Raw genomic sequence first — 25304 nt, forward strand, 5'->3', positions numbered from 1 at the left:
CCCAAATCCGAGATCATGAGCTGAGCTGAAGTCGAGTCAGATGCTCAACAAACTGAGCCACCCGGGCACCCCTGCTAACACCATACTTAATGATAAACTCGAAGCTTTTCCACTGAGATCAGCAACGAGGCAAAAACGAACTCTCATGATTCCTTTTTAACATTGTACTAGAATTCTTAATAAGAAAAGGAAATAAGTACTCTGGGAAAGGCAAAATAAAACGTTCTTTGCAGATGACATAATTGTCTTTGAAGAAAATCACTAAGAATTAAACTGGAAATAAGCTATTGTAGTAAAGTTGTGTAATTCAAGGTTAATGAACAACAGTGTATCACTTTCTTATGTAATAGCAACGAACAGGTGAAACTTGAAATTAAATGCATCATTTGCATTTAGTGCCCCACAAATAAAATACTTAAAAATCTGCCCAAGTATATATTAGATCCATAGGAGGAAAACTACAAAACTCTAAGCAAAATTAAAGAACTGAATAAATTGATATCTATTCCGTGTTCATGAATAGGAGGACTTAATACTACCCAGATGTCATTTCTTTCAATGTGGTCTATAGACTCAAAACAATCCCAGTGAAAAACCCAGCAAGTTTTGTGTAGATGTAAACTGATTTTAGAGCTTATATGGAGAGGCAAAAGATGCAGAACAGCCAGCGCAGTATTGAAGGATAAAGTTGGAGGACTGACACTACTCAAGTTCATGACTTACTGGAAAGCTACAGTAATCAGGACTGTCTAGTAGGTGGAAGAATACACAAACTTATATCTTTTACAAAAATTCTGAAGGGATTATAGACCTGAGTGTAAAGGAAAAAACTAGAAAACTCCTAGGAGAGAGGATAAAACTTAGTTGACCTTGGGTATGGTGATACCTTTCTAGATTAAATGCCAAAGGCACGATCTACAAAAGAATTGATAAGCTGGACTTCATTAAAATTAAAAACTCGTGTTCTGCCAAGGTCACCCTAAAAAACAAATGACAAGCCAAGCCAAGCGGGGAGAGAATATACCTATAAAAGACACATGTGATAAAGTAGTTTTATCCAAAACATATTAAAACTATCAAAACTCAACAAGAAAAAGAAAAACTCAATAAGAGGGTAAAAAACCTCAATTGGTAGCTCACCAAAGAAGATATACAGATGGCAAATAAGTATGGTTGCTCCACACCCCCATGTTGTTATGTAAATGCAAATTAAAGCAATGAGCTTTGACTACTCATCTATCCAAATGGCCAAAATTTAGAATGCCATCACCTAATGCTTGTGAGAATATGGAGTAACAGGAATTCTCATTCATTGCTAGTGAGAGTGCAAGACAACACATTCACTTGGGAAGACCATTTGACAGTTTTCTTATAAAACTAAACATATTCCTACCATATGATCCAGTAATTGTACTTCGTATTTACTCAAATGAATTGAAATCTTACGTTTACACAAAAATCTACATGTGAGTGTTTATACCAGCTTTTTTCATAATTGCCAAAACCAGAAAGCAACCAAGATGTTCCTCAGTAGGTGAATGTATATACATAAACTGGTACATCCAGCAAATGGAATGTTATCTGGGGCAAAAAATGACCTATGAAGACGTGAAAGACATAGAGGAAATTGAAATGCATGTCATTATGTGGGGGGAAAAAAGCCAGTCTGAGGAGTGCAGAGAATTTTAAATGTGGTGAAAGTACTCTTTAGGAGACCAAAATGATGGATGTACATTGTTATACATTTGTGCCAACTCATAAAATGTAGAAACACTGAGGGAATCCTAGTGTAAACTGTGGACTTGGGGTGATGATGATGTGTTGGTGTAGGGTCACTGATTTTAACAAATGTACCACTCTGGTGTAGAGCTTTGGTAGTGGGGGAAGCTAAGAGTATGTGGGGGTAGGGGACATGTGGGAAACACCTGGACTTCCTGTTCAACTTTGCTGGGAACCTAGAACTGCTCTAAAAAGCAAAGCCTATGAAGCTTGGAATGAAAATAGTGCATAGGAACTAAAATTTTGTTGAGATCTTCAGTGTTCGTAGAAATCCATATTCTATCCTCAGGTGATAAAATAAGTTTTCTTGAAGTCTAGTTTTATATTGATGATGATTATTTTCAAAATTATGGAGAAAATGTTCCATTGTTTTTCTAATTTTCATTATTGCTATTATGTCTCAACCAATTTGGGTTCCTGCTTTTTAGGAGACCTTTTGTTGTTGCTGTTAATTGGGTTTGGTGTATTATCATCCATTAGCTTCTACATTCTTTGAGACTTTTTAATTTGGAAACTCATGTTCTTAATTATTTTTTTATTTTATTTTATTTTTTGAAAGATTTTATTTATTTATTTGACAGAGATAGAAACAGCCAGTGAGAGAGGGAACACAAGCAGGGGGAGTGGGAGAGAAAGAAGCAGGCTCATAGCGGAAGAGCCTGATGTGGGTCTCGATCCCATAACGCCGGGATCACGCCCTGAGCCGAAGGCAGACTTTTAACCGCTGTGCCACCCAGGCGCCCCAATTATTTATTTTTTTTAAATACTTGGTTCTTTCTCCTACTCTTTTTCTTTTTTTCTAGTTTTTCTTTTTCTTTCTTTTCTTTCTTTCTTTCTTTCTAACACATTGGGCTTTGTGGTCACTGTTTTTTTTTTTTTTTTTCTGTATTTTCCACCCTTTTAATTAACATCCTATTTTATGAGTGTAAACACTTTCTCATTTATCATGCTGAAGTCTTTTTTTAACTGCGGAGTTCCTCCAAAAGATTTTATTTTTTGCCTTTTTGACCTTACATTTCATGTTAGTCTTGGGTTTCAGTTAAATCTGGGTTTTCTGGTCTTGTTTATGTGTTGGAGACTGATTGGAGTTGGTGGGTTGTGTAGGTGGAGCTTTTTGACTTTGACTTTGATATGGACTGTATTTGGGGATCTCTGACAAAAGTATCCTTAGAGCTTCTGCCTGGGAGGATTATTGCTTGGCGTTCTTTTGGGCTTCAAGTTTAAGGGGGCAGGGGGCTCTTAGCATCAGTATGTGGATGTTATGTTATCTGTGATATTATTATGATCCCCATGCTGATTGCCATGATAAAGATAAAAATTTTCAGCAATTACACACTGATTAACTTTCCTGATATAAAATCTGTTGTCCTAGTTGTTTCCTATTTGTTCCATATGTTCTGTTTTTCTCTATGTCTGCCTGCCTCTGTGTTAATTTCTCATTTTTTAATGATTCTATCTTACCGATTTATTTTTAACTTAAGAACATTTAGTGTATGCCTTGAGTGTAGAATGTACATGTAGTCACAGTCTCCTTCAAATAGTAATATGCTATTCATTAGCCCGTAGTCATAGGTTACTGAAGGGAAGCCTGTAAGGGTGTAAACACTCCTATTGAGTATGTGACTTGCGGAGGTTCTGTATTCTCGTAGTTACCTTCACTCAGTACTTAGCAATGTGTTGAAATTCTCTATTTATTCCTTCTTACCTGCTTGTATGGCATCTGCTATCTCTTGTTCTTGTGCTGTATCGTAGGTGAGCTGGTGATGGCATCCTCTCTGTCCTTGGGGGAGGCATGCCTTTTCTTAGATTTAAGGCTACTTGGTCATCTTGTGACCTCACCTATGGTGGGTTCAAGAAAAAGTTAGGGTTTTGTAGTTTATATGATTTTTCTTCAGGAAGGAACATTACTTTTTCCAGTTTTCCATCTCTTACACAAAAGTAGTAGTCATCATCAGTGTTACTGAGAAAGGTAGAAATTCAGAATTTAGTAGGTTATTAAGCATGTATTTTTTTGACCTTACTGCAAAAATAAAATTTTTATTGTAGAAATTACCAAACCCCCCCCTAAATAGTTGTAATAGTAGTCTATACGATGAATGACAAATTCAGGCTACTCTTTCTGCCAAGATTGCTCAGCCTCGGTTTTTGGAATGTATTTCATATATCCCTGACCCAGAACTTTCTGTGTTTCCCATTGATTCTAGTGACTGGTATCCTAAAGACTTCATACAGTTTGTGGGCTGCTGCCATCTTGGCTGGTACAACATGTGACTGGCAGGAGTAGAGCATCAAGTAATTCTCTTTTCACCACCTAACACAGGAGGAAATACCTGTCCTGTGGTCTCCTCTCAACATGTATTTTGTGAGCACTTTTAAGGCTTTCCACAAATGTGTTCAGTATCTTGCCTCTGAAAAGAGTCAGGAAGAGGGTTATCGCTGGTCATCGTTGGGAGTTGACCATGTGTTAAAGAGAGCATTCTGTTGACTGTATGTAGATCTCACATACTGCTAAACGAGTCTGTACAGATGTTGGAAGTGCAAAGAAGAGGCTTAGCATTTGTCTTACTTAAATATAACTCATGTTGATAATACTTTTTTAAAAATTACACTAAGAAATATGTGATGTTAAGTAGTGTATCAGAATAGAAGATTTATGCTGAGATACCATTCTGGTCAATTTGAGACTATGTACATTTGGTGGTTCTATTTTCTTCTCCATTACCTTAACAAACCGTTGAAGTTAGAATTTTTGGAAACTCTAGTACAGCGAAGCTGCCCTGGCAATAGGTGCTAAATGGCATACTGATATTTGTGGCCTTCCTGCAGTCTTCCTTACTTGGGTATGTTTGTTCTAAAACATAAATCTGTCAGATGTCTAAAACTTCTATGTTTGTATGCCACCTTTTGCCCTAAAGGTATACCTCTTTCCAGTTTTATTCAGGCTTTAGAATGAGATCAGAGATAATTTCCTTTGAAATTTCTCTCCAGTGCCTTCACACAGAATTAAATATTTTATCTCCTGGTCTACTTGTAGATATTCTTCTAGTGTTGCATTTATCATAGTCTTTCCAAAATATTTGTTATAGATCAGCTTCCTCTTTAAGATTTGAGTCCTTGGGGCACCTGGGTGGCTCAGTCAGTTAAGTGACTGCCTTTGGCTCAGGTCGTGATCTCAGGGTCCTGGGATCGAGCTGAGCTTTGCATTGGGCTCCCTGCTCAGCAGAGTCTACTTCTCCCTCTGCCCATCCCCAGTGCTTGTGATCTCTCTCTTTCGAATAAATAAAATCTTGAAAAAAAAAGATAGAAAAAAAAATTTGACTTCCTTGGGTACCTAATACACATCTCATTTATCTTTAAATGCTGCTCCTTAATATAAAGCTTGGACGTGATCAGCACACAGTATTGTTCAGCTGAATTATACTGGTCATTTTAATGGTTTTGCTTAAAATGCTTAAAAAATGTTTCTTGTACTTTATTCAGTCTATGAGAGGCCTTTCCTTTTTTTTTTTTTTTTTGGTTATTTATTTGAGAGAGAGAGAGAGAATGCACACAAGCGGGGAGAGGGCCACAGGGAGAGAATCTCAAGCTGACTCCCAGCTGAGTATGGAGCCCAATGTGGGGCTCGATTTCATGACCCTGAGATTATGACGTGAGCCAAAACCAAGAGCGGGATGCTAAACTGACTGAGTCACCCACGTGCCCCAGGCCTTTCCATTTTTGTCTAATAATGGAATACTGAACTGTTTTCATATTCAGAATCAAAATATAAATTTTTAAGACATGATGTATTGACATGTAAAATATTAAAATGAACAAAAGCAGTGACTTGGAAATATCTTACTATAAATATAGTATAGGCGTTGGAGTTCAATGGATACATATATTTGTTAGATAAAATCTTTTTTTTTAATTTTACAATTTTTATTACAAGGCAACATCTTGACAAACTAAGAATGCATGGGGGAACTTTGTCTCCTTTACCAAAGACTCCTGTGTTTGGAAGACAAGACACCTGACATTCAATCTTTAAAATCCTTTGCTTCTCATGTCCACAATAGCTAAATTGTGGAAGGAGCCGAGATGCCCTTCAACAGATGACTGGATTAAGAAGTTGTGGTCCATATATACGATGGAATATTACTCAGCTATCAGAAAGAGCGAGTTCTCAACATTTGCTACAACATGGACAGCACTGGAGGAGATAATGCTAAGTGAAATAAGTCAAGCAGAGAAAGACAACTATCATGATTTCTCTCATCTATGGAACATAAGAACTAGGATGATCGGTAGGGGAAGAAAGGGATAAAGAAAGGGGGGGTAATCAGAAGGGGGAATGAAACATGAGAGACTATGGACTATGAGAAACAAACTGAGGACTTCAGAGGGGAGGGGGGTGGGGGAATGGGATAGACCGGTGATGGGTAGTAAGGAGGGCACGTATTGCATGGTGCACTGGGTGTTATACACAACTAATGAATCATCGAGCCTTACATTGGAAACCGGGGATGTACTGTATGGTGACTAACATAATATAATAAAAAATCATTAAAAAAAATAAATAAAAAAAAAATAAAAGGAAAATGCTATTTTATTCTTAAAAAAAAATAAAATCCTTTGCTTCTCAGCTTCTTCATCAATCAAATGGGGATATTTTCTTCTTTTCTTAAGGAGATTTTTCTTTTAATAATAATTTTTTATTATGTTAGTCACCATACAGTACATTCTTAGTTTTTGATGTAGTGTTCCATGATTCATTATTTGCGTATAACACCCAGTGCTCCATGCAATATGTGCCTTCCTTAATACCCATCTCTGGCCTGTCCCAGTCCCCCACCCCTCTCCCCTCTGAAGCCCTCAGTTTGTTTCCCAGAGTCCATAGTCTCTCGTGGTTCGTTCCCCCTTCTGTTTACCCCCCCCCTTCATTCTTCCCTTCCTTCTCCTACCAATCTTCCTCCTATTTCTTATGTTCCATAAATGAGTGAAACCATATGATAATTGTCTTTTTCTGCTTGACTTCTTTCACTTAGCATAATCTCCTCCAGTCCCATCCATGTTGCTGCAAATGTTGGGTAATTGTTCTTTCTGATGGCTGAGTAATATTCCATTGTGTATATGGACCACATCTTCTTTATCCAGTCATCTGTTGAAGGGTATATCGGCTCCATTCATGTATTAGCTATTGTGGACAATGCTGCTATGAACATTGGAGTGCATATGGCCCTTCTCTTCACTACATTCATATCGTTGGGGTAAATACTGGTTCAATGGCTGGTTCATAGGGTAGCTCTATTTTTAACTTTTTGTGGAACCTCCGTACAGTTTTCCAGAGTGCCTGCACCAACTTGGCTGGTTCATAGGGTAGCTCTATTTTTAACTTTTTGTGGAGCCTCCATACTATTTTCCAGAGTGCCTGCACCAACTTGCATTCCCACCAGCAGTGTAAGAGGGATCCCCTTTCTCCACATCCTCTCCAACATCTGTTGTTTCTCATCAATTTTTGCTATTTTAATTGGTGTAAGGTGGTATCTCAGTGTGGTTTTGATTTGAATTTCCCTGATGGCTAATGATCTTGAACATTTTTTCATGTGTCTGTTAGCCATTTGTATGTCTTCATTGGAAAAGTGTCTGTTCATATCTTCTGCCCATTTTTTGATTTATTTGTTTCTCGTGTATTGAGTTTGAGAAGTTCTTTGTAGATCTTGGATACCAGTCTTTTATCTGTAGTGTCATTTTCAAATATCTTCTCCCATTCTGTGGGCTGCCTCTTAGTTTTTTAGACTGTTTCCTTGGCTGTGCAGAAGCTTTTTATCTTGATGAAGTCCCACAAGTTCATTTTTTCTTTTGTTTCTCTTGCCTTTGGAGATGTGTCATGAAAAAAGTTGCTGTGGCCGATGTCAACGAGGTTACTGTTCTCCTCTATGATTTTGATGGATTCCTGTCTCACATCGAGGTCTTTCATCCATTTGGAGTTTATCTTTGTGTATGGTGTGAGAGAGTGGTCAAGTTTCATTCTTTTGCATGTAGCTGTCCAATTTTCCCAGCACCATTTATTGAAGAGATTGTCTTTTTTCCACTGGATGTTTTTTCCTGCTTTGTCAAAGATTAGTTGCCCAAAGAGCCGAGGGTCCATTTCTGGGTTCTCTATTCTGTTCCATTGGTCTATGTGTCTGTTCTTATGCCAGTACCATGCTGTCTTTGTGATCACAGCTTTGTAGTGTAGCTTGAAATCTGGCAATGTGATGCCCCCAGCTTTGTTTTTCCTTTTCAACAATTCCTTGGCGATTCGGGCCCTTTCTGGTTCCACACAAATTTAAGGGCTGTTTGTTCCAGTTCTTTGAAAAATGTCATTGGTATTTTGATTGGGATGGCATTGAAAGTGTAGATTGCTCTGGGTAGCATAGACATTTTAACTATGTTAATTCTTCCGATCCATGAGCATGGAATATTTTTCCAACTTCTTGTGTCTTCTTCAATGTCTTTCAAGAGTGATTTGTAGTTTCTGGAATATAGATCCTTTACGTCTCTGGTTAAGTTAATTCTGAGATAACATATGATTTATGGTGCTATTGTAAATGGAATGGATTCCCTAATTTCTCTTTCTTCAGTCTCATTGTTCGTGTATAGAAATGCAACTGATTTCTGAGCATTGATTTTGTATCCCGCCACATTACTGAATTGCTCTATAAGTTCTAGTAGTTTAGGGGGTGGAGTCTTTTGGGTTTTCTATATAAAGTATCATGTCATCTGCGAAGAGAGTTTGACTTCTTCTTTGCCAATTTGGATACCTTTTATCCCTTTTTGTTTTCTGATTGCTGTTGCAAGGACTTCTAGTACTATGTTGAATAATAATGGCGAGAGTAGGCATTCTTGTCGTGTTCCTGATCTTAAGGGAAAGGCTTCCAGCTTTTCCCCATTGAGAATGATATTTGCTGTAGGCTTTTCATAGATGGTTTTTATGAAATTGAGGAATGTACCCTCTATCCCTACACTCTGAAGTGTTTTGATCAGGAAAGGATGCTGTATTTTGTCAAATGCTTTCTCTGCATCAATTGAGAGGATCATATGGTTCTTGACTCTTTTCTTGTTGATATGATCTATCACACTGATCGTTTTGTGAATGTTGAACCACGATTGCAACCCAGGTATGAATCCCACTTGGTCTTGATGGATAATCCTTTTAATGTACTGTTGGATCCTATTAGCTAGGATCTTATTGAGAATTATGGCATCCATATTCATCAGGGAAATCGGTCTGTAATTCTTCTTTTTGATGGGGTCTTTGCCTGGTTTGGGGATCAGGGTAATACTGGCCTCATAGAATGAGTTTGGGAATTTTTCTTCTGTTTCTTTTTTTTGGAAACAGCTTCAGGAGAATAGGTATTATTTCTTCTTTGAATGTTTGGTAGAATTCTCCTGGGAATCCGTCAGGCCCTGGACTCTTGTTTTTGGGGAGGTTTTTGATCACTGCTTCAATCTCTTCATAATTAATCAGTCTGTTTAAATAATCAATTTCTTCCTGTTTCAGTCTTGGTAGTTTATAGGTTTACAGGAAGGCATCCATTTCTTCCAGGTTGTTTAATTTATTGACATAAAGCTGTTGATAAAAGTTTCTAATGATCCTTCCAATTTCATTGGTGTTGGTTGTGATCTCTCCCCTTTCACTCATAGTTTTATTAATTTGGGTCCTTTCTCTATTCTTTTGAATAAGTCTGGCCAGTGGCTTTTCGATCTTATTTATTCTTTCAAAGAACCAGCTTCTAGTTCTATTGATCTGCTCTACTGTGCTCCTGGTTTCTAACTCATTGATCTCTGCTCTAATCTTGATCAACTGCGTTCTCACACGTGGGTTAGGCCTGTTCTTCTGTTCTAGCTTCAGCTTCTTGAGGTGAGAATATAAAAACTGCATTTTAGATTTTTCTATTCTTTTGAATGAGGCTTGGATGGCTATGTATTTTCCCCTTAGGACTGCCTTTGCAGTGTCCCGTAGGTTTTGGTCCAATGTGTTTTCATTCTCATTGGTCTCTAAAAATTGTTTAAACAGATTTTTAATTTCCTGGTTTACCCAATCATTCTTGAGCAGGATTGTTCTTAGTTTCCAAGTGTTTGAGTTTCTTCCAAATTTTTGCTTATGATTGAGTTCCAGTTTCAAAGCATTGTGGTCTGAGAATATGCAGGGAACAATCTCAGTCTTTTGGTATTGGTTGAGACCTGTTTTGTGACCCAGTATATGGTCTATTCTGGAGAAAGTTCCATGTGCATTCGAAAAGAATGAGTATTCTGTTGTTCTGGGGTGTAGTGTTCTGTATATATCTATGAGGTCCGGTATGTCATTCAAAGCTCTTGTTTTTTTGTTGATTTTCTGCTTAGGTGGTCTGTCTATTGCTTCGACTGGAGTGTTGAGGTCCCCTACTATTAATGTATTATTATCTATATGTCTCTTTATTCTGGTTAAGAGTTGGCTTGTGTATCTAGCTGCTCCCCTGTTGGGGGCATAGATATTTATAATTGTCATATCCACTTGTTGGATACATCCTTTAAGAATAATATAGTGTCCTTCTGTATCTCTAACTACAGTCTTTAGTTTAAAATCTAATCTGTCTGATATAAGAATTGCTACCCAAGCTTTCTTTTGAGGTCCATTGGCATGAAAGATGGTTTTCCATCCCTTCATTTTCAGTCTGGATGTATTTTTAGGTTCAAAATGAGTCTCTTGTAGACAGCAAATGGATGGGTCATGTCTTTTTATCCAGTCTGCAACCCTGTGGCATTATGGGAGCATTTAGGCCATTCACATTGAGAGTGATTATTGAGAGATATGATTTTACTGATGTCGCGTTTCCTGTGAAGTCTTTGTTTCTATTGACTGTAAAATTCTGTATCACTCTTGGGGTCTTTTTACTTTTCTAGAACCCTCCCTTAATATTTCTTTTTTTTTTTTTTAAAGATTTTATTTATTCGACAGAGATAGAGACAGCCAGCAAGAGAGGGAACACAAGCAGGGGGAGTGGGAGAGGAAGAAGGAGTGTCATAGCGGAAGAGCCTGATGTGGGGCTCGATCCCATAATGCCGGGATCACGTCCTGAGCTGAAGGCAGATGCTTAACCGCTGTGCCACCCAGGCGCCCCCTCCCTTAATATTTCTTGTAGGGCTGGCTTGGTGGGCACATATTCTTTCAGTTTCTGCCAGTCTTGGAAGGTGCTTGTCTCTCCATCAATTCTGAATGACAGCCTTGCTGGATAAAGGATCCTTGGCTGCATGTTCTTCTCAGTTAGTCTTGCCAACCTTTCCTGGTTTGCCAGGTTTCTGTAGATAAGTCTGACGTCATTCTGATGTTGCTCCCTCTGTACGTGAAGATTCTCTTCCCCCTGGCCACTTTCAAGATTGTGTCCTTGGATCTAATGTTTGCAAATTGAGCTATGATTTAATGTGGTGTAGATCTGTTCTCATTGACCTTAGGAGGGGTCCTTTCTGCCTCTTGGACATGAATGCTTGTTTCCTTTGCCAGATTAGGGAAGTTCTCAGCTACAATTTGTTCAAATATCTCTTCTAGACCTCTCTTTCTCCACTGCCTCAGGGATGCCAATGATTATGACATTGGAACGTTTCATTGAGTCAGTAATTTCCCATAATCTACTTTATTGAGATTGGATTTTTTTGAGCCATGTTTCCGTTTTTTCCTTCTCTTCTACCATCCCATCTTCCAATTCACTAATTCGTTCTTCTGCCCCATTTACCGTGGCCATCAGAGCATCTAAATTAGACTGCATTTGATTCATAGCATTTTAAATTTCTGCCAGATTCGCTCTCATTTCTGCTCTTAGAGATTCTATATTCTCGTTAATATTTTCGTTCATATTTTTTTTTCAAGCCTACACATCATCTTGACCATTGTTACTCTGAACTCCATTTCTGACAATTTGGTTATATCCATATCCATCAGTTCTGTGGCAGAGGCCACAGACTCTATCTTTTCTTTGTGGAGGGGTGGATTTCTCCTCCTTGTCATTCTGATGAGGAGAGGTTGCTGGGATGTACAGAGCTCAGATTATTGACCGGGACCCAAGCAATGTGCACTTGTTTTATAGGGACCTTAGGGATGTGGGCTTCTTGATTTTTCAGCCTGCCTTCTGGGGGTAGGGGCCTGCCATGCTGATACTCAGGCAACCCTGTTTGGGTTTAGTTGCCCTGTCCCCTGTGAAGGGGGGTGGGGATGGGCACAATGTGAACTGGTATTTCCAGGCTTTTGTTCTATGGCGGCTTTCCCTGTTTTTTTGTGATTCTTCTGAGAGTCAGAGCAACAGTGGCCGTATCCTAGCCTCTGTCTCAGAACAGAGAGATCGCAGACTGCACTCCACTGAGCTCTCCTGGCCACTTTAACTCTGTTTCTGTCGGTGCTGCCAGAAACCCTGCAGCATCCCGGGTTGTGTGCCCCACAGCCACCCTTGCAGTCCTCACTCCCAGGCCCAGCACGTCTCTGTCCTTTGTGCTTCTAACACCGCCAGTGGCCCCCAGTTCCCAGCACACGCTCCCAGTTTCAGTCTAGTTCGAGGGTACACTCCAGAGCTTGGGTTTTCAGTCTGGTCTCGCGCATGCTCCCGAGCTCCTGGTTTCAGTCCGGTTCCAGTAAGCACTTCAGAGCTCCGGTTTTTCAGTCTGGTCGCGCATGCGCTCCCAAGCTCCCGGTTTCAGTCCGGTTCCAATGAGCGCTCTGCAGCTCCGGTTTTCTGTTTGGTCACGTGCTCGTTCCCAGGCTCACGGTCTCAGTGTGCTCTCGCGGTGCTGGTCCGTGAGTCCGGCCTGCTCCACAGTGCAGGTGGCTACTGCTTCCCGGCGCTGGAGCATGGCAGCTCCCTCCCCCTTCCTTTTATCTTCCGATATCTGTGCGCGGATTCTCAGCTCCCCGCTTCTTACCTCCGTACTCAGCACTGGAGATGTTTGTTTGTAGAGATCCAGTTGTATCTTCCTACCTCTCGCTGATTTCGTGGATGTTCAGGATGATCTGGTAGATACCCAGCTCGATTCAGGGGACCAGCTGAAAAAAGGTCCCCTACCTCTCCGCCATCTTTTTCTGACCCCTAGATAAAATCTTGATAAAGAAATTTCGGCCATACTTTAAGGCATTTTAGAAACATATTTGGAAAGGTAATAATCAAAAAAAGTATTCTATTTATTTGACCCCTGAAACTATTGAGGAAGTTCAAAACTTAAGGATGCAACTTACCTACTTCGTATATCTTTTGACATTTAGGGAGTAGGGACAATTATTATGGAACTTGATGAACTTCCTGTTCCATAGGAAAAGTAGCTAATCGAAGAGTTTGTGAGTTCTCTAGGCCCTTCCTTTTATATATTGATTATGAAATAAAGTTTTACATAACAATATATTGAAACTTTTTTTTTTCCTACCCAGTGTAGTGACTCTGACTTGGAATTTGGAACTGAGTGTTTGCAGTTGGCTCTAAAATATGGTCACATTAATGCCAAACTTGTGGAGGGATCTCCTGACCTCTGGAAGGTAAGGAAGTTGCCATTTTGCTCTGGGTCTTGACTGTGTTTATATGTCATTCCTAAGACACATTCTACAAGTATAAACACTTTAGAGGTGCTTAAGAAAATGGACAAGTAGTATAGAAATGCTTGGCTTCATACTAAAACAGTATTTTGAGATATAAAGGTATGCATGTATGTATACATTAAAGTACTGAGAGTTTCACTGGGTTTCCTGAGCATCAAAGTGTGTATCATTTGTATTTCTTTGTTTGCAGAAAATTCACTTTGAGATAATTTATTCAAACAAATTCCATTTTAGCTAATAAGATGGTTTTATTGAATTTTTTTTCTTCTCTCTCTGTATATATTCTTATATTCCGTTTCCTTGAACTCCATTGGTTTGAGGCTGCAACTCAGCTTTCCACAGTAACAACGTTTCCTTCCAGGCCCTGGGGGGTGGTAGCTCTAACTTAACGGGGTTCAAGAAATATCTGCTGTAGTTATGACTTAGTGGGATGAGTGACTGGACCCACTTGGCAGCCTCAGTGAGGAGTTAGACTCTTGAATATGGTAAGGTTTGATTCCTAGGTACAGACTTCTTTGTTTTCGAGGGAATGAAGTGAGTGTAGCACTAACACGTGAAAGCTTCCTGCGGAGGCTGGAGTGTTTTACAGTGTGGCTTTCCTTTGTTCTGAAGGTAGAAATGTGTTGAATTGAACAGTATATCCTGAAAGAAGGTAGGGTAGTTTTATTTTTTGAAGTATTGCTGCTTTTGAAATATGGGATGAAATCTTTATAAAGCATCCACCTAAATCTGATTAGGAAAGATTCATCCTAACTAAGGTGATATGAATCCAAAAGCATATTTTCTCATTGACTTAAAAACAAAACAGAAAGCCCTGTAAGTTCATTAGGTATTTTGTACAGTATCGCGATGGGCCTTGCTGTATGCTAAGATTGTCTCAATATACTTAAAATATTCTGAAAGTACAAAATACTGGTATGTCTGGATTATTGCCGGTGGAGAAAATTCGTGTAGTATTATTGTTAAGGGTATCCAAATGTCTTCAACCCAGCAGACAAACATTTTATTTATTTTTTGTATCCTTTTCTGTCTATGGCTCTGATGGTAGGAAACATATTGTGAGGACTACGTTGTTTACCAATTAGATGTTTTGTTACATATCCTGACTCACATCTCTGTACAACCCCTTTGACTGTGGGCTGGACTTAATTTGTAGGCAACGGCAAAGGGAAGTGGAAACTCGCAGACAAGTTTTATTGCTACTCACATGTTCAATTACTACTCTCTGGCCTCAGTTTTGATGTCTTAGGGTGTGTGGTGATCTATTTCTGTGGGTGTACAGAGCCTTTTTGAAATTTGTCAAGCCCCCTGAGATGTGCAGATGAGAGGAAAGTAACACATCGCTCTTGAAATTTTCCACTTGTTCCTCACAAATTTATTTCAATTTTGTTTTAGATTTTTTTTGTGTGTGTGACACAGCATTAGTTCTCACGTCTTGGTGCTCTGCTTCCCTTTCATGGGCACCGACTGTCTGCACTAAGGCAGGGATTGGCTTTCCCAGGGCTTCTCCTCCTCTCATCATGGTGAGTCATTTCATCATGCTGTTGTGGGTTGAACTGTGTCCCCTAAGAAGGGATATTCAAGTTCTAACATTGGCACTTGGGAATGAGGCCTTATTTAAAGAGTGTCTTTATAGATCTGATAAAGTTCAGTTGAGGTCATGCTGGCATAGAGTAGGCCCTGAGTTCTACAAATAGAAGGAGGGGGAGAGAGAAAGGGAGAATGCCAGTGACGATGGAGGTAGGGACTACGGTGCTGCATCTAGAAGCAAAGGAAAGCCAACGATGGCTGGCAAGCACAGTAAAGTAGGAAGAGGCCAGGAAGGGTTCTTTAATATATTAAAGCCTTCAGAGGGGGCATGGCCCTGCTGACACCTGGATTTGGGACTTCTAGCCTCCAGTAGTGTGAGAGAATAAACTGGTAGCCACCCAATTTATGGTACTTTGTTACAGGAACCCTAGGAAATTAATAAACATTTCACACACTTGGGCCCCCGAAGGACCATCATTCTAGTATCACTTTCCAAACTGGGAGGGATGGGGTGGGAAAAGCCCCATCCTTTACAATGTTTGAATAATGGGATCTTGGATTCTAAAAGGGCACACAGTGCAATGGATTGGGCAAAAAGGTCTTTCGAATGGCAGTTAGGTGGTTTTTTTTTAGGTACTATATTTTTTTCTGATAATTGAGGTGAAATAATTTTGAGTGCAAGTACTGCAGTTGTAGGGTCCCTGTTTCTTCTTTCTGTCTCCTGTCTCGCAGCATCTTCCCCCACCCCCTTTTTCCTTCTCTCCCATACTTTCCTAGCTTTTGGGGTAGTCCTCTTTAGCTTCTTCAGGACACTGTATGAATTGTCTTCAGTGTACGCTTCTCATTTAATTTTGTGGTCTTGGCATTTTGTAAGGATAAGAGTTATTCAATTTCTGTTAAAACCAAAGCAATGGAGTCTACACTTAGAGATTAGTGTTCTAAGTCTATACTAACACCAAAAGTGCTACCATTTTAAAAAATTGGAATCTGAAAAAAAATTTAGTATAATGAGGCTAAAACCAGTACTGAACTCAGGTGGCTGAGCCAGCTACGTGGCTCATGATTCATAAATCTTGAAACGGTGAAAAAGCATTTCAGGAGGCATTTTACTACCATAAAAAGTAAGGCAAGGGAGGATTCTGAAACACGGATCCAGGATACCTTCCCTTAGCCCTCAGAAGTCAGGAAGTTTGTCCCCACAGTGGTGTGAGGAATGACTAGAAATGTCTCATGCCTACGTGTGGGACTATTTGAACTGCTACCAGAAATCCCGGGAGGGTTATTTTGTGTTTTACATACTCTTTTGTAGAAGTAAATGCAAGAATTAAATGTTCAGAGTTATGTCACACCTCTTGCAGTGGCTCTTTTGGGGCCTGGAGGAAGCATTAATTGTTTTAAATCACCATGCAGGGTAGAGGACATCCCCCACTCTCCATGTACAAAGACTAGCCAATCACAGAAGAGAACAGGACTGATTTCTGGGACTTCAGCTTTCCCTGAGGGGTGGTGCCTTGCCAGACCTTAGTGAACACACTTGTTTGACAAAATTTCATCCACTGGACATAAAAACTTCTATTCCTTTAATTTATAATTGTACCATATTTTTGTCCCAATATACTTAAATACTTGCTCACTTTCCACAGTATACAGAACTAATTGAACAGACTTTTTGTTTCTAAATGTTACAACTATCCTTGGGGCATAAAAGATTTATAACCAGGTATTGAAGAAATTAAACTGTGTTTATTGTCTGAAAATACTTGTTTAGGAGGAGTTTCTGAAGTATTTGAGTCATCACATATTATTGAAATAACTGACTTCAGGAATCCTTTCGATGGGGACCTTTCTTTTTTCTTTTTTCTTTTTTTTTTTTTAAGATCCAAGTATTATGGCATCTTTGTTTAAAAATGAAAACGCCTGGGTGGCTCAGTCAGTTAAGTGTCTGCCTTTGGCTCAGGTCATGATCCCAGGGTCCTGGGAAAGAGTCCCACATTGGACTCCTTGCTCAGCGGGGAGCCTGCTTCTCCTCTGCCTGCTGCTCCCCCTGCTTGTGCATGCTCATGCTCTCTCTCTCTCTCTCTGACAAATAAGATCTTAAAAAAAAATAGTCTCACTTCTTTTAAATCTCAAAAATACAGTGTGGTAACATTTTTTCTTTTAAGAGATTATCATCTAGTCATCCAGTCTAGAGGAAAGAAATGTTTTCTAGACAGACCTAATTTATGAAATGGAAATAAATAAAACAGATACTTCCCCAAATCTAAATCTGTATCTAATAAACATACTATATTTTTTAAAATTTAGGATTTTCTGACTTATAATTATTGGAGCTACATACTCATTTTCTTACAGGTTAAAAGATAGGAAAGATGGAGACTAAGTGTTGTCTGATTCGTGTAAGATGAGGCTTACGTGAGGCTCTGAAAAGTCTAAGTTACTATATCGTTAACACAGAGTGACACAGGTGGGTGTGATAATTTCCTCTGGAACCCACCTTGAGGCAGCTGAGGGGGGCCTGGCCGTGGAGTCAGAAAACTGACTCTGGCTCTGAGTTTCAGGTTTCTCCTATATTGAGTATTCTTTTTTTTTTAGTTACACACTTGACTCAGATGAATTATTGCATAAACACACAAAGAAGGACAAAAATTGAGCTTAACTAGGTGAGGGGCAGCTGTGGGGCCCTGAGCACTGGCCTTGAGTGGCTCCTGAGCCTCTGCTGAGCACTGTGAATAAGTCAATCAGAGGATTGAGGGTTGTCTTCCATCACTAAAGGGTTGATTTTTTTTTTAAGTAACTAATTTTCATAATGTATTGTGCAAAGTCCAAGGAAAACTACAGATCATACTGACAGAAGGAAATCAACTTCAAAACTGATTTAATAAACTTTTGAAAATTACAGCAAATAAGGAAAGGGCAACCCATATTACTGTAAAAGTTTGACAAAGTGTAACTCATCAGTTCAGAATTGCAACATTTTCCAGTACTGTTCCCTTTGAAGTACGTTAACTGTTTCAATTAGGAAAAAAATAAAGCTATTTTTAAACACAGTACTTTACCAGTCTTGAGAAACATTTTCTACTTCATTTTTGTTAAATCTATGTTTGGTGAGAAGTGGAGTTGAAGTATTAAATAGGCTTTATGTAGAAGATATTAGTAAACAATAAAAAAGCTATAATCTATGTAGGGTAGGTATCCACAGCCTACAAGAAAAAGTAGACAAAAGGACATTTAGGAGTCTTTCCTGTTTATACAGTTAATGATTTAATAATAGTGGAGAAAGGACCTTTAGGTGTTACAAATATGTATCTTAACTAAGATGAATCACAACGTAAAACAGATAAGTCTTGCAGGAATGCTAGAAAAGGGAGTTTAGGATTTGAGACCAGGTTTTCTTTAACTTAAAAAAATTCATCATTAAGATACCTTTGGGGAAAATAAATGTAGAAGGTACTTTCACAGTTCTTCCGTTGTGATTTTGAATGCAGTTTTATTCCTCAAAGCCAGAAGGAATATAAAATGAGTAATGGTAATTAGGCCTCTTCCTATTTCAGTTCTGAGTTTACCTATACAGCAGAAAATTATTAAAGAAAAACACTGTTTTCTCATTTGAATTACAAATATTGAAGCCTGATTTCAGTGATCTAGTTAACTTTGGGTTTTCGAAAAGAAACAGAAGAAAACTTACCTGATGGAATTTTTCTACCAAAATACTGTTTCTACAGATTAAGGAATTTTGTTTATTCTTTTCATTGCTCTATCCCCAAAACTTAGAGCAGGACCTAGTTATTTGGTAAATATTTGTTGAATGAATGAATGCGATCAGTATATTGTTTAATTTGGTAAAATACATAGCATGGACCTTTAAATGCCTGTTTTCTATTTTCTATCCAGACACTGGAATTACATTGTGAATCAGTAACTATAGTACTAGTTTTGGTTGGCATGTGCTTGTTTTGTCAATAATATAACAATGTCATAAGTGACTTCAATAGTTTAGTTGAAGGCTAAAGCAATTTTCTAACTTTTTAAAAATTTAGTTATTAGAGCACGGGGAGGGGAGGGTCAGAGGGGGAAAGAGAGGGAGAGAGAGAGAGAGAGAGAGAGAGAGCCAGAGAGAGTCTCAATCAGACTCTGTGCTGAGGGCAGAGCCTGATGCGGGTATGGGGGTGGCTTGATATCATGACTGTGGTGTCAGGACCTCAGCTGAAACCAAGAGTCAGACGCTTCACTGAGTTACCCAGGTGCCCCAATTTTCTATCTATCTTACATGTTAGCTACTACTTGAATCGTGGGTTGTAGGGTAATGTTTTGCACGAGTATTTCCCAGCCAGGATAAAGGCATAGCAGGGGAATCTATTTTGGGTAGAAGTGCCCTGAGCAACCTGAGCCGAAAAAAGTTTTTGTATAAGATTAGTTAAGAGATAATCTGAAGGAAAAAAAAAAGTATATGAATTATAGGCACAGAAACATACTCACTTAGTAAGTACTTTCCATAGTGGGTTTTTAGACCACTTTCCTCATAATCATCTTGGCACTTGAATGATGAATCAACTCCTAAACTTATAGTACGTATTAATAGAGTGCATTATCTTCTAGGTTTTTCATTTCTGACACAAGAACTAATTCTGTGTTGCCAAAAACCTGACATATTCTGTACTGAGCTCATGGAATATGTTCTGGGAAGTATCTGCCCTAGGTCTATGGTAGGTTACAATTAGAAGGAGTATGTATGATCTTCATGAAAGATAATGATTGTTCTTAAATACATGAAAGTACCCTCTAGTCTCTGTCAGATCCATGTATTAATAAAAAACTTGAAAGATGAACCATATCTACATAAAGATACCTACTTCCTTTAATTCAGAAGGAACTCCCTCTTGATGTGACTTAAACTGAGAAATATTTCAACTAAAAATGTGATTTAGTGATTTTTATTATACTTTTTCTTCCTTACAACATAAAACTTTACTATTAAACAGTAATAAACAGTAGTGCTAGTACTTTTATTTAAACACTACCACATTATCTTTGAAATAATCCTTTACTTATATTAATAAGATTCTGATAACCACTGCCACATAATACCTCAATTTAAAGATTCGAAAACCAATATTCAGCAATTTGCAGAAATAGAATGTATTTTTCTGAACTTGCAAATGTTGTTATAATTTAGAAATTGTCAGTACTGTGTGTTTATAGGTTCTCCAAAATAAATCGTTTCCTTTGGGGCATAATTTTATTGCTCTCACATTCCTTCCTGCTCTGTTAAGTCTAATGAGGTTTGTTTGTCCTTTAGGTGACCTACAAACGAGATCTGTATGCAGCTGAATCGATTATTAAGGGTATGTTTGGCCTTATGACTGTCAGTTCCTGTGTTTCAAAAATGTAAGCCAGTTCAGAATTTCTCATGACATTTTAAATTCTAGAATTCTCAGAAGTAGAAATTCCTGTAGGCCACAGAGGTCTGTGATTTGTTTTTTTTGAAAATAATTACATTTTGTGTTTCCTGCTTGTGAAATATCACTTATTAGTTATGTCATATTGGTTTTAATTTTTATAAAGGAAATGCTTAATTTATGAAAAGTATGGGATATTGATACTATTAGAAGTAAAAAACTGATTTTAATAAATTTAAGATACTTATTTTTACTAAGAGGCCTTGTTGTCCCCCTCCCCCTCATAACACTGCCATATCAGTATGTGATATAGCATCTTTCGCATGAAGGTATTTTTACCCCAAATATAGAAATAAGACTAGATGATGTGTTAAATTCCTTTTCAGTTTTGACAATGATTGCAATTTTGTTTTGTTATTCAGATACTGCATGTGTAATAACCCCTTTATCATTGTTTTCCATCTCTAGGCCTCACAGCTACACACAGATAGTTTACGTAGTAATCAAAAAATATTTGTCGTTGTGCTTAACACTGAACTAGGAATGAAATGATGATGCACGGGGACATTGATTTCCTACCTTTGCAGCCTCCATCATTTCAATCAGGGCTTCTGAACCTAAGCACCCTTTGTATTTTAATCCAGGTAATTCTTCATTGCAGAGACTGTTTTGTCCATTGTAGGTTATTGAGCAGTGTGCCTGGCCTGTATTTTTTTTTTCAAAATGCTCTTTAGATTTTTCATTTTCTTTTCATTTATTATTTTTATTTATTATTTTTTTATTATGTTATGTTAGTCACCATACAGTACCTCATTAGTTTTTGATGTAGTGTTCCATGATTCATTGTTTGCATTAATACCCAGTGCTCCTTGGAGTACGTGCCCTCCTCAATACTCATCACCAGGCTAACCCACCCCCACCCCGTCCCCTCTGAAACCCTCAGTTTGTTTCCTGGAGTCCATAGTCTCTCATTGTTTGTCTCCCCCTATGTTTTCTGCCCCTTCATTTTTCCCTTCCTTCTCTTAATGTCCTCCATGCTATTTCTTATGTTCCACATATGAGCGAAACCATATGATAATTGTTTTTCTCTGCTTGACTTATTTCACTTAGTGTAATCCCCTCCAGTTCCATCCATGTCGATGCAAATGGTGGGTATTCATCCTTTCTGATGGCTGAGTAATATTCCGTTGTATATATGGACCACATCTTCTTTATCCATTCGTCTGCTGAAGGGCATCTCGGCTCCTTCCACAGTTTGGCTATTGTGAACATTGCTGCTATGAACATTGGGGTGCACATGCCCCTTCTTTTCACTACATCTGTGTCTTTGGGGTAAATACCTAGTTGTGCAATTGCGGGGTCATAAGGTAGCTCTATTTTAACATCTTGAGGAACCTCCATACTGTTGTCCAGAGTGACTGTACCAACTTGCATTCCCACTAACAGTATAAGAGGGTTCCCCTTTCTCCACACCCCTGCCAACAATTGTTGTTTCCTGTTTTGTTCATTTGTGTCATTCTAACGGGTGTAAGTTGGTATCTCATTGTGGTTTTGATTTGAATTTACCTGATGGCTAATGATGTTGAACATTTTTTCATGTGTCTGTTAACCATTCATATGTCTTCTTTGGATTAGTGTCTGCTCATGTCTTCTGCCCATTTGTTGACTGGGTTATTTGTTTTTTGAGTGTTGAGTTTGAGAAGTTCTTTATAGATCTTGGATACCAGCCCTTTATCTGTAATACCATTTGCAAATATCTTTTCCCATTCCGTGGGCTGCCTCTTTGTTTTGTTGACTGTTTCCTTTGCTGTGCAGAAGCTTTTTATCTTGATGAAGTACCAAAAGTTCATTTTTGCTTTTGTTTCCCTTACATTTGGAGACATGTCTTGAAAGAAGTTGCTGTGGCTGATGTCGAAGAGGTTACTGCCTGTGTTCTCTTTTAGGATTTTGATGGATTCCTGTCTCACATTGAGGTGTTTCATCCCTTTAGAGTTTATCTTTGTGTATGGTGTAAGAGAATGGTAGAGTTTCATTCTTCTGTATATAGCTGTCCAATTCACTAGATGCCAGAAACACTCTTCCCTCCCTCCCTCCCTCCCTCCTTCCCTCCATTCCCCCTGATGTGACATCAAAGATGGGTCCTGACAGAAACCCTGTTAAAACTTGTGGTCCTGGCAAAAATTACAGCGCCAATCCTGAAGCAAGGATGGGGCTTTACAATCTGTGACTGACGCCTTCAAAGTAGATGAAGGATAGATCTGTGGGCTCAGGTTTTGACTGAGAGGTGAGCTTGGAATTCAGACTTGGAAGCTGGGAAAAGTGCTGAGACTGAACTCTGAATGCATCAATTTGTTAAATAGGTTTTCCCCCAAATTTATTTGAATAATCATTTGGCTTTATAGTCACAAAACTGAAATCTTTTCTGTGGTCATGACATCATATATTTGTAATCTATCCTCAAGGTTTTTGTCCTTCAAGAATATTGTGTTGCAAACCATTACTATACCATAATTTATACATCTGTGTATCTGTGTATGTAAACAGATTGTCTATAGCTATAAATCAAAATGTCGACATGTATTTACACATCAGCCAGGCATTGTGTAAACATGACTGTGGAGAAGTTGGCTAAAACCATGATGTGGTTGGTTACATTCTCAGCAGAAGGAAATAGAAAACTAGTCTGGTTTCCATACACAGTCATACCTTTGTTACCTAGGTACATGACCTATTTTGTGAGTAGTTGGTAAGTGCTCCTACTGAGAATTGCGCACATTGTATTTACCTACAATTTAAGTGTACTCGTTAACGACTATAGTTTTGTAAATTGCATACAGAGAGAAACTGTTTTTCTTCTGTAACATGTTTTAGTGTGCTGTTTTTATTTTTAAGTATTTAAAAAGTGTTCTTTTATTCTCAGGGAAAGTAATCTGACTAGATGTAAATGGCTGATCAACCATCTCCAAAACTTTCCTTATGCTCTAGAGTTTGCATTTCTAATAACTTTCCAGGGGATTGTGATGTTGCTCATATACTTCAAGGGCCACTTCTCTGGGGCCTTCCCACTCTCTGTTTGGGTCTCTAGATCAGCAGCATGGTGATTACCTGAGAAACTGAATGCGGGATGTGTGGCTCTACCACGTTAAATCAGAATATGCATTTTAGCAAAAACTCTGCTTGATTAGTTTGTACGTTAAATTTTGGAAACATTCCTCTAGGCTTCTCTTCAGTCTTTCACAGATCATTTCTTTTTAGATAATATTTTTATTGCATTAAGAGCTCTAACTGTCCTTTATGAGTTCCAAATGCTTGTTTGCTTACTTGGGATTGCTACTTGGCTCTGTGATTTGCACTAATGCTATCTCTGAGGCCTATTAGGAGAAACAACACTAGGCAGAGAGGCAAATGAACACCCTTGGATTTTTTTTTTTAAATAAATTTACAAAATAAAATATGACATATAGCAGATTGTCTGAGCTTGGTATTCACCAGTTTGCCAGTTCCTAGTAAATGTTCACAGTATTTTTCTAGGCACTACTACAACACAGTATTTATTGGGTACTTTGTGTCAGACATTGTGTGAAGCATGTTATGTGTATCGTCTTGTGCTTTTCCAGGAACTTAATGATGTAGGTCATGTCATCGTGTCCATATTATAGGATAATCAAGGGTTCTAAGCAATTACTGATTTAAGAAGAATAGAAAATAAATTCTTAACTACAAGTTTCTGTCTTTGGTAGTTTACCTCTTTTTACAGCTGTTAACTCTTTTTTTTCCTTAAGTAGAGTTTGTTCAGGTTGCCTTCTCTGAAATCCTTGAACTATAAATGTTTTGAAATTTGGAATATTTATATTTTCTTAAATTAATGCAATATATAACATATTAAGTCACATCAGCAGTGGAATTAAGGACCTTACAACATAATGAAAACTATAATGCATGAATGTTTACATTCAGTACAGGAATAAAGACTATAGAACGTCTAGTCCAAGTTCAGGTCTGATTTTACCACCAAATTTATATATGAAAACAATTATTAAATTTTCTATTTAGGGCGCCTGGGTGGCACAGCGGTTAAGCGTCTGCCTTCGGCTCAGGGCGTGATCCCGGCGTTCTGGGATCGAGCCCCACATCAGGCTCCTCCGCTATGAGCCTGCTTCTTCCTCTCCCACTCCCTCTACTTGTGTTCCCTCTCTCGCTGGCTGTCTCTATCTCTGTCAAATAAATAAATAAATAAAATCTTTAAAAAAAAAATAAAATTTTCTATTTAAAGACGTTCTTGAATTTTAGCATTGCTCATAACTTGGTGTGAGCCTCTTTTAGATTAAGTGAAGGTGAGAAGATGTCGTCTTGTTTTTTCTTTTTGTTTTTGTTTTTTTGTAGTATCTGATGTTGAGCTTAATTGAATGTAGTTGTATGTTGTAGGATACAGCTACATTTTTTTCCTTAGAATCGAAAAAATTTAAATTACGGGGATAGGTGGCTCTTTTCTTGCACCACACCACTTGACCTGCTCCTAAGAGATGTATATTGTTAACCAGTGTATCTGTCTCTATTATTATATATATATATATTTTTTTTTTCTCAAAGATATAAAATTGGGTGTATATACTTTTGTCAAAGTTCAAAACCAGGATTTGGAGCACATGGCATTCATGACAATTGTTTTAAATAGGTTACCCTCATCTATTTACTATAATGTTGTAACGGACATAATACTACTCCCATTTTGAAGATGGGTAAACTGTGGTTTAGATTAATGACTTTTCTCTTGGTCCTATAGGAAGAGCAAGATGCACAATTTAAACTCAGGTCTCTTTTGTCTTTAAGCCTGACTTCACTCTGGGGCATGGCTGCTTGGCACCTCTGAGTCATAATCTACTCAAGCTGACTGCTGTGCTGGATACTAGATTCATTAGTGCTCTTTTAGTCAGTACAGCCAATGGTTGGTAAAATTCAGCCTCCCCAGCTCTGATTGAAACACTCTCTCCAGCTGGCCCGTTGAAGAGTAAGCACACAGTTGC

The 25304-nt window shown here is 38.4% G+C and overlaps 1 protein-coding gene across 4 annotated transcripts in view; it reads left to right on the forward strand.

The window, feature by feature from the left end:
* CRPPA (CDP-L-ribitol pyrophosphorylase A) overlaps window positions 1–25304 on the forward strand; it is a 304902-nt gene that overhangs the window by 90517 nt on the left and 189081 nt on the right. For all 4 annotated transcript variants that reach the window (XR_015723963.1, XR_015723962.1, XM_087861004.1 and 1 more), the window contains exons 4-5: window positions 13190–13294; window positions 20181–20226. Coding sequence is in view for 2 of the 4 variants with exons in the window: in XM_087861004.1 (XP_087717130.1) it covers window positions 13190–13294; window positions 20181–20226 (151 nt within the window). In the remaining 2 variants the exon portion in view is untranslated. The remainder of the gene's footprint in view (window positions 1–13189; window positions 13295–20180; window positions 20227–25304) is intronic.

Source organism: Ursus americanus, chromosome 3, assembly GCF_024610735.1.
Source record: "Ursus americanus isolate L20-20 chromosome 3, mUrsAme1.1.p, whole genome shotgun sequence".
NCBI lineage: Eukaryota > Metazoa > Chordata > Mammalia > Carnivora > Ursidae > Ursus > Ursus americanus.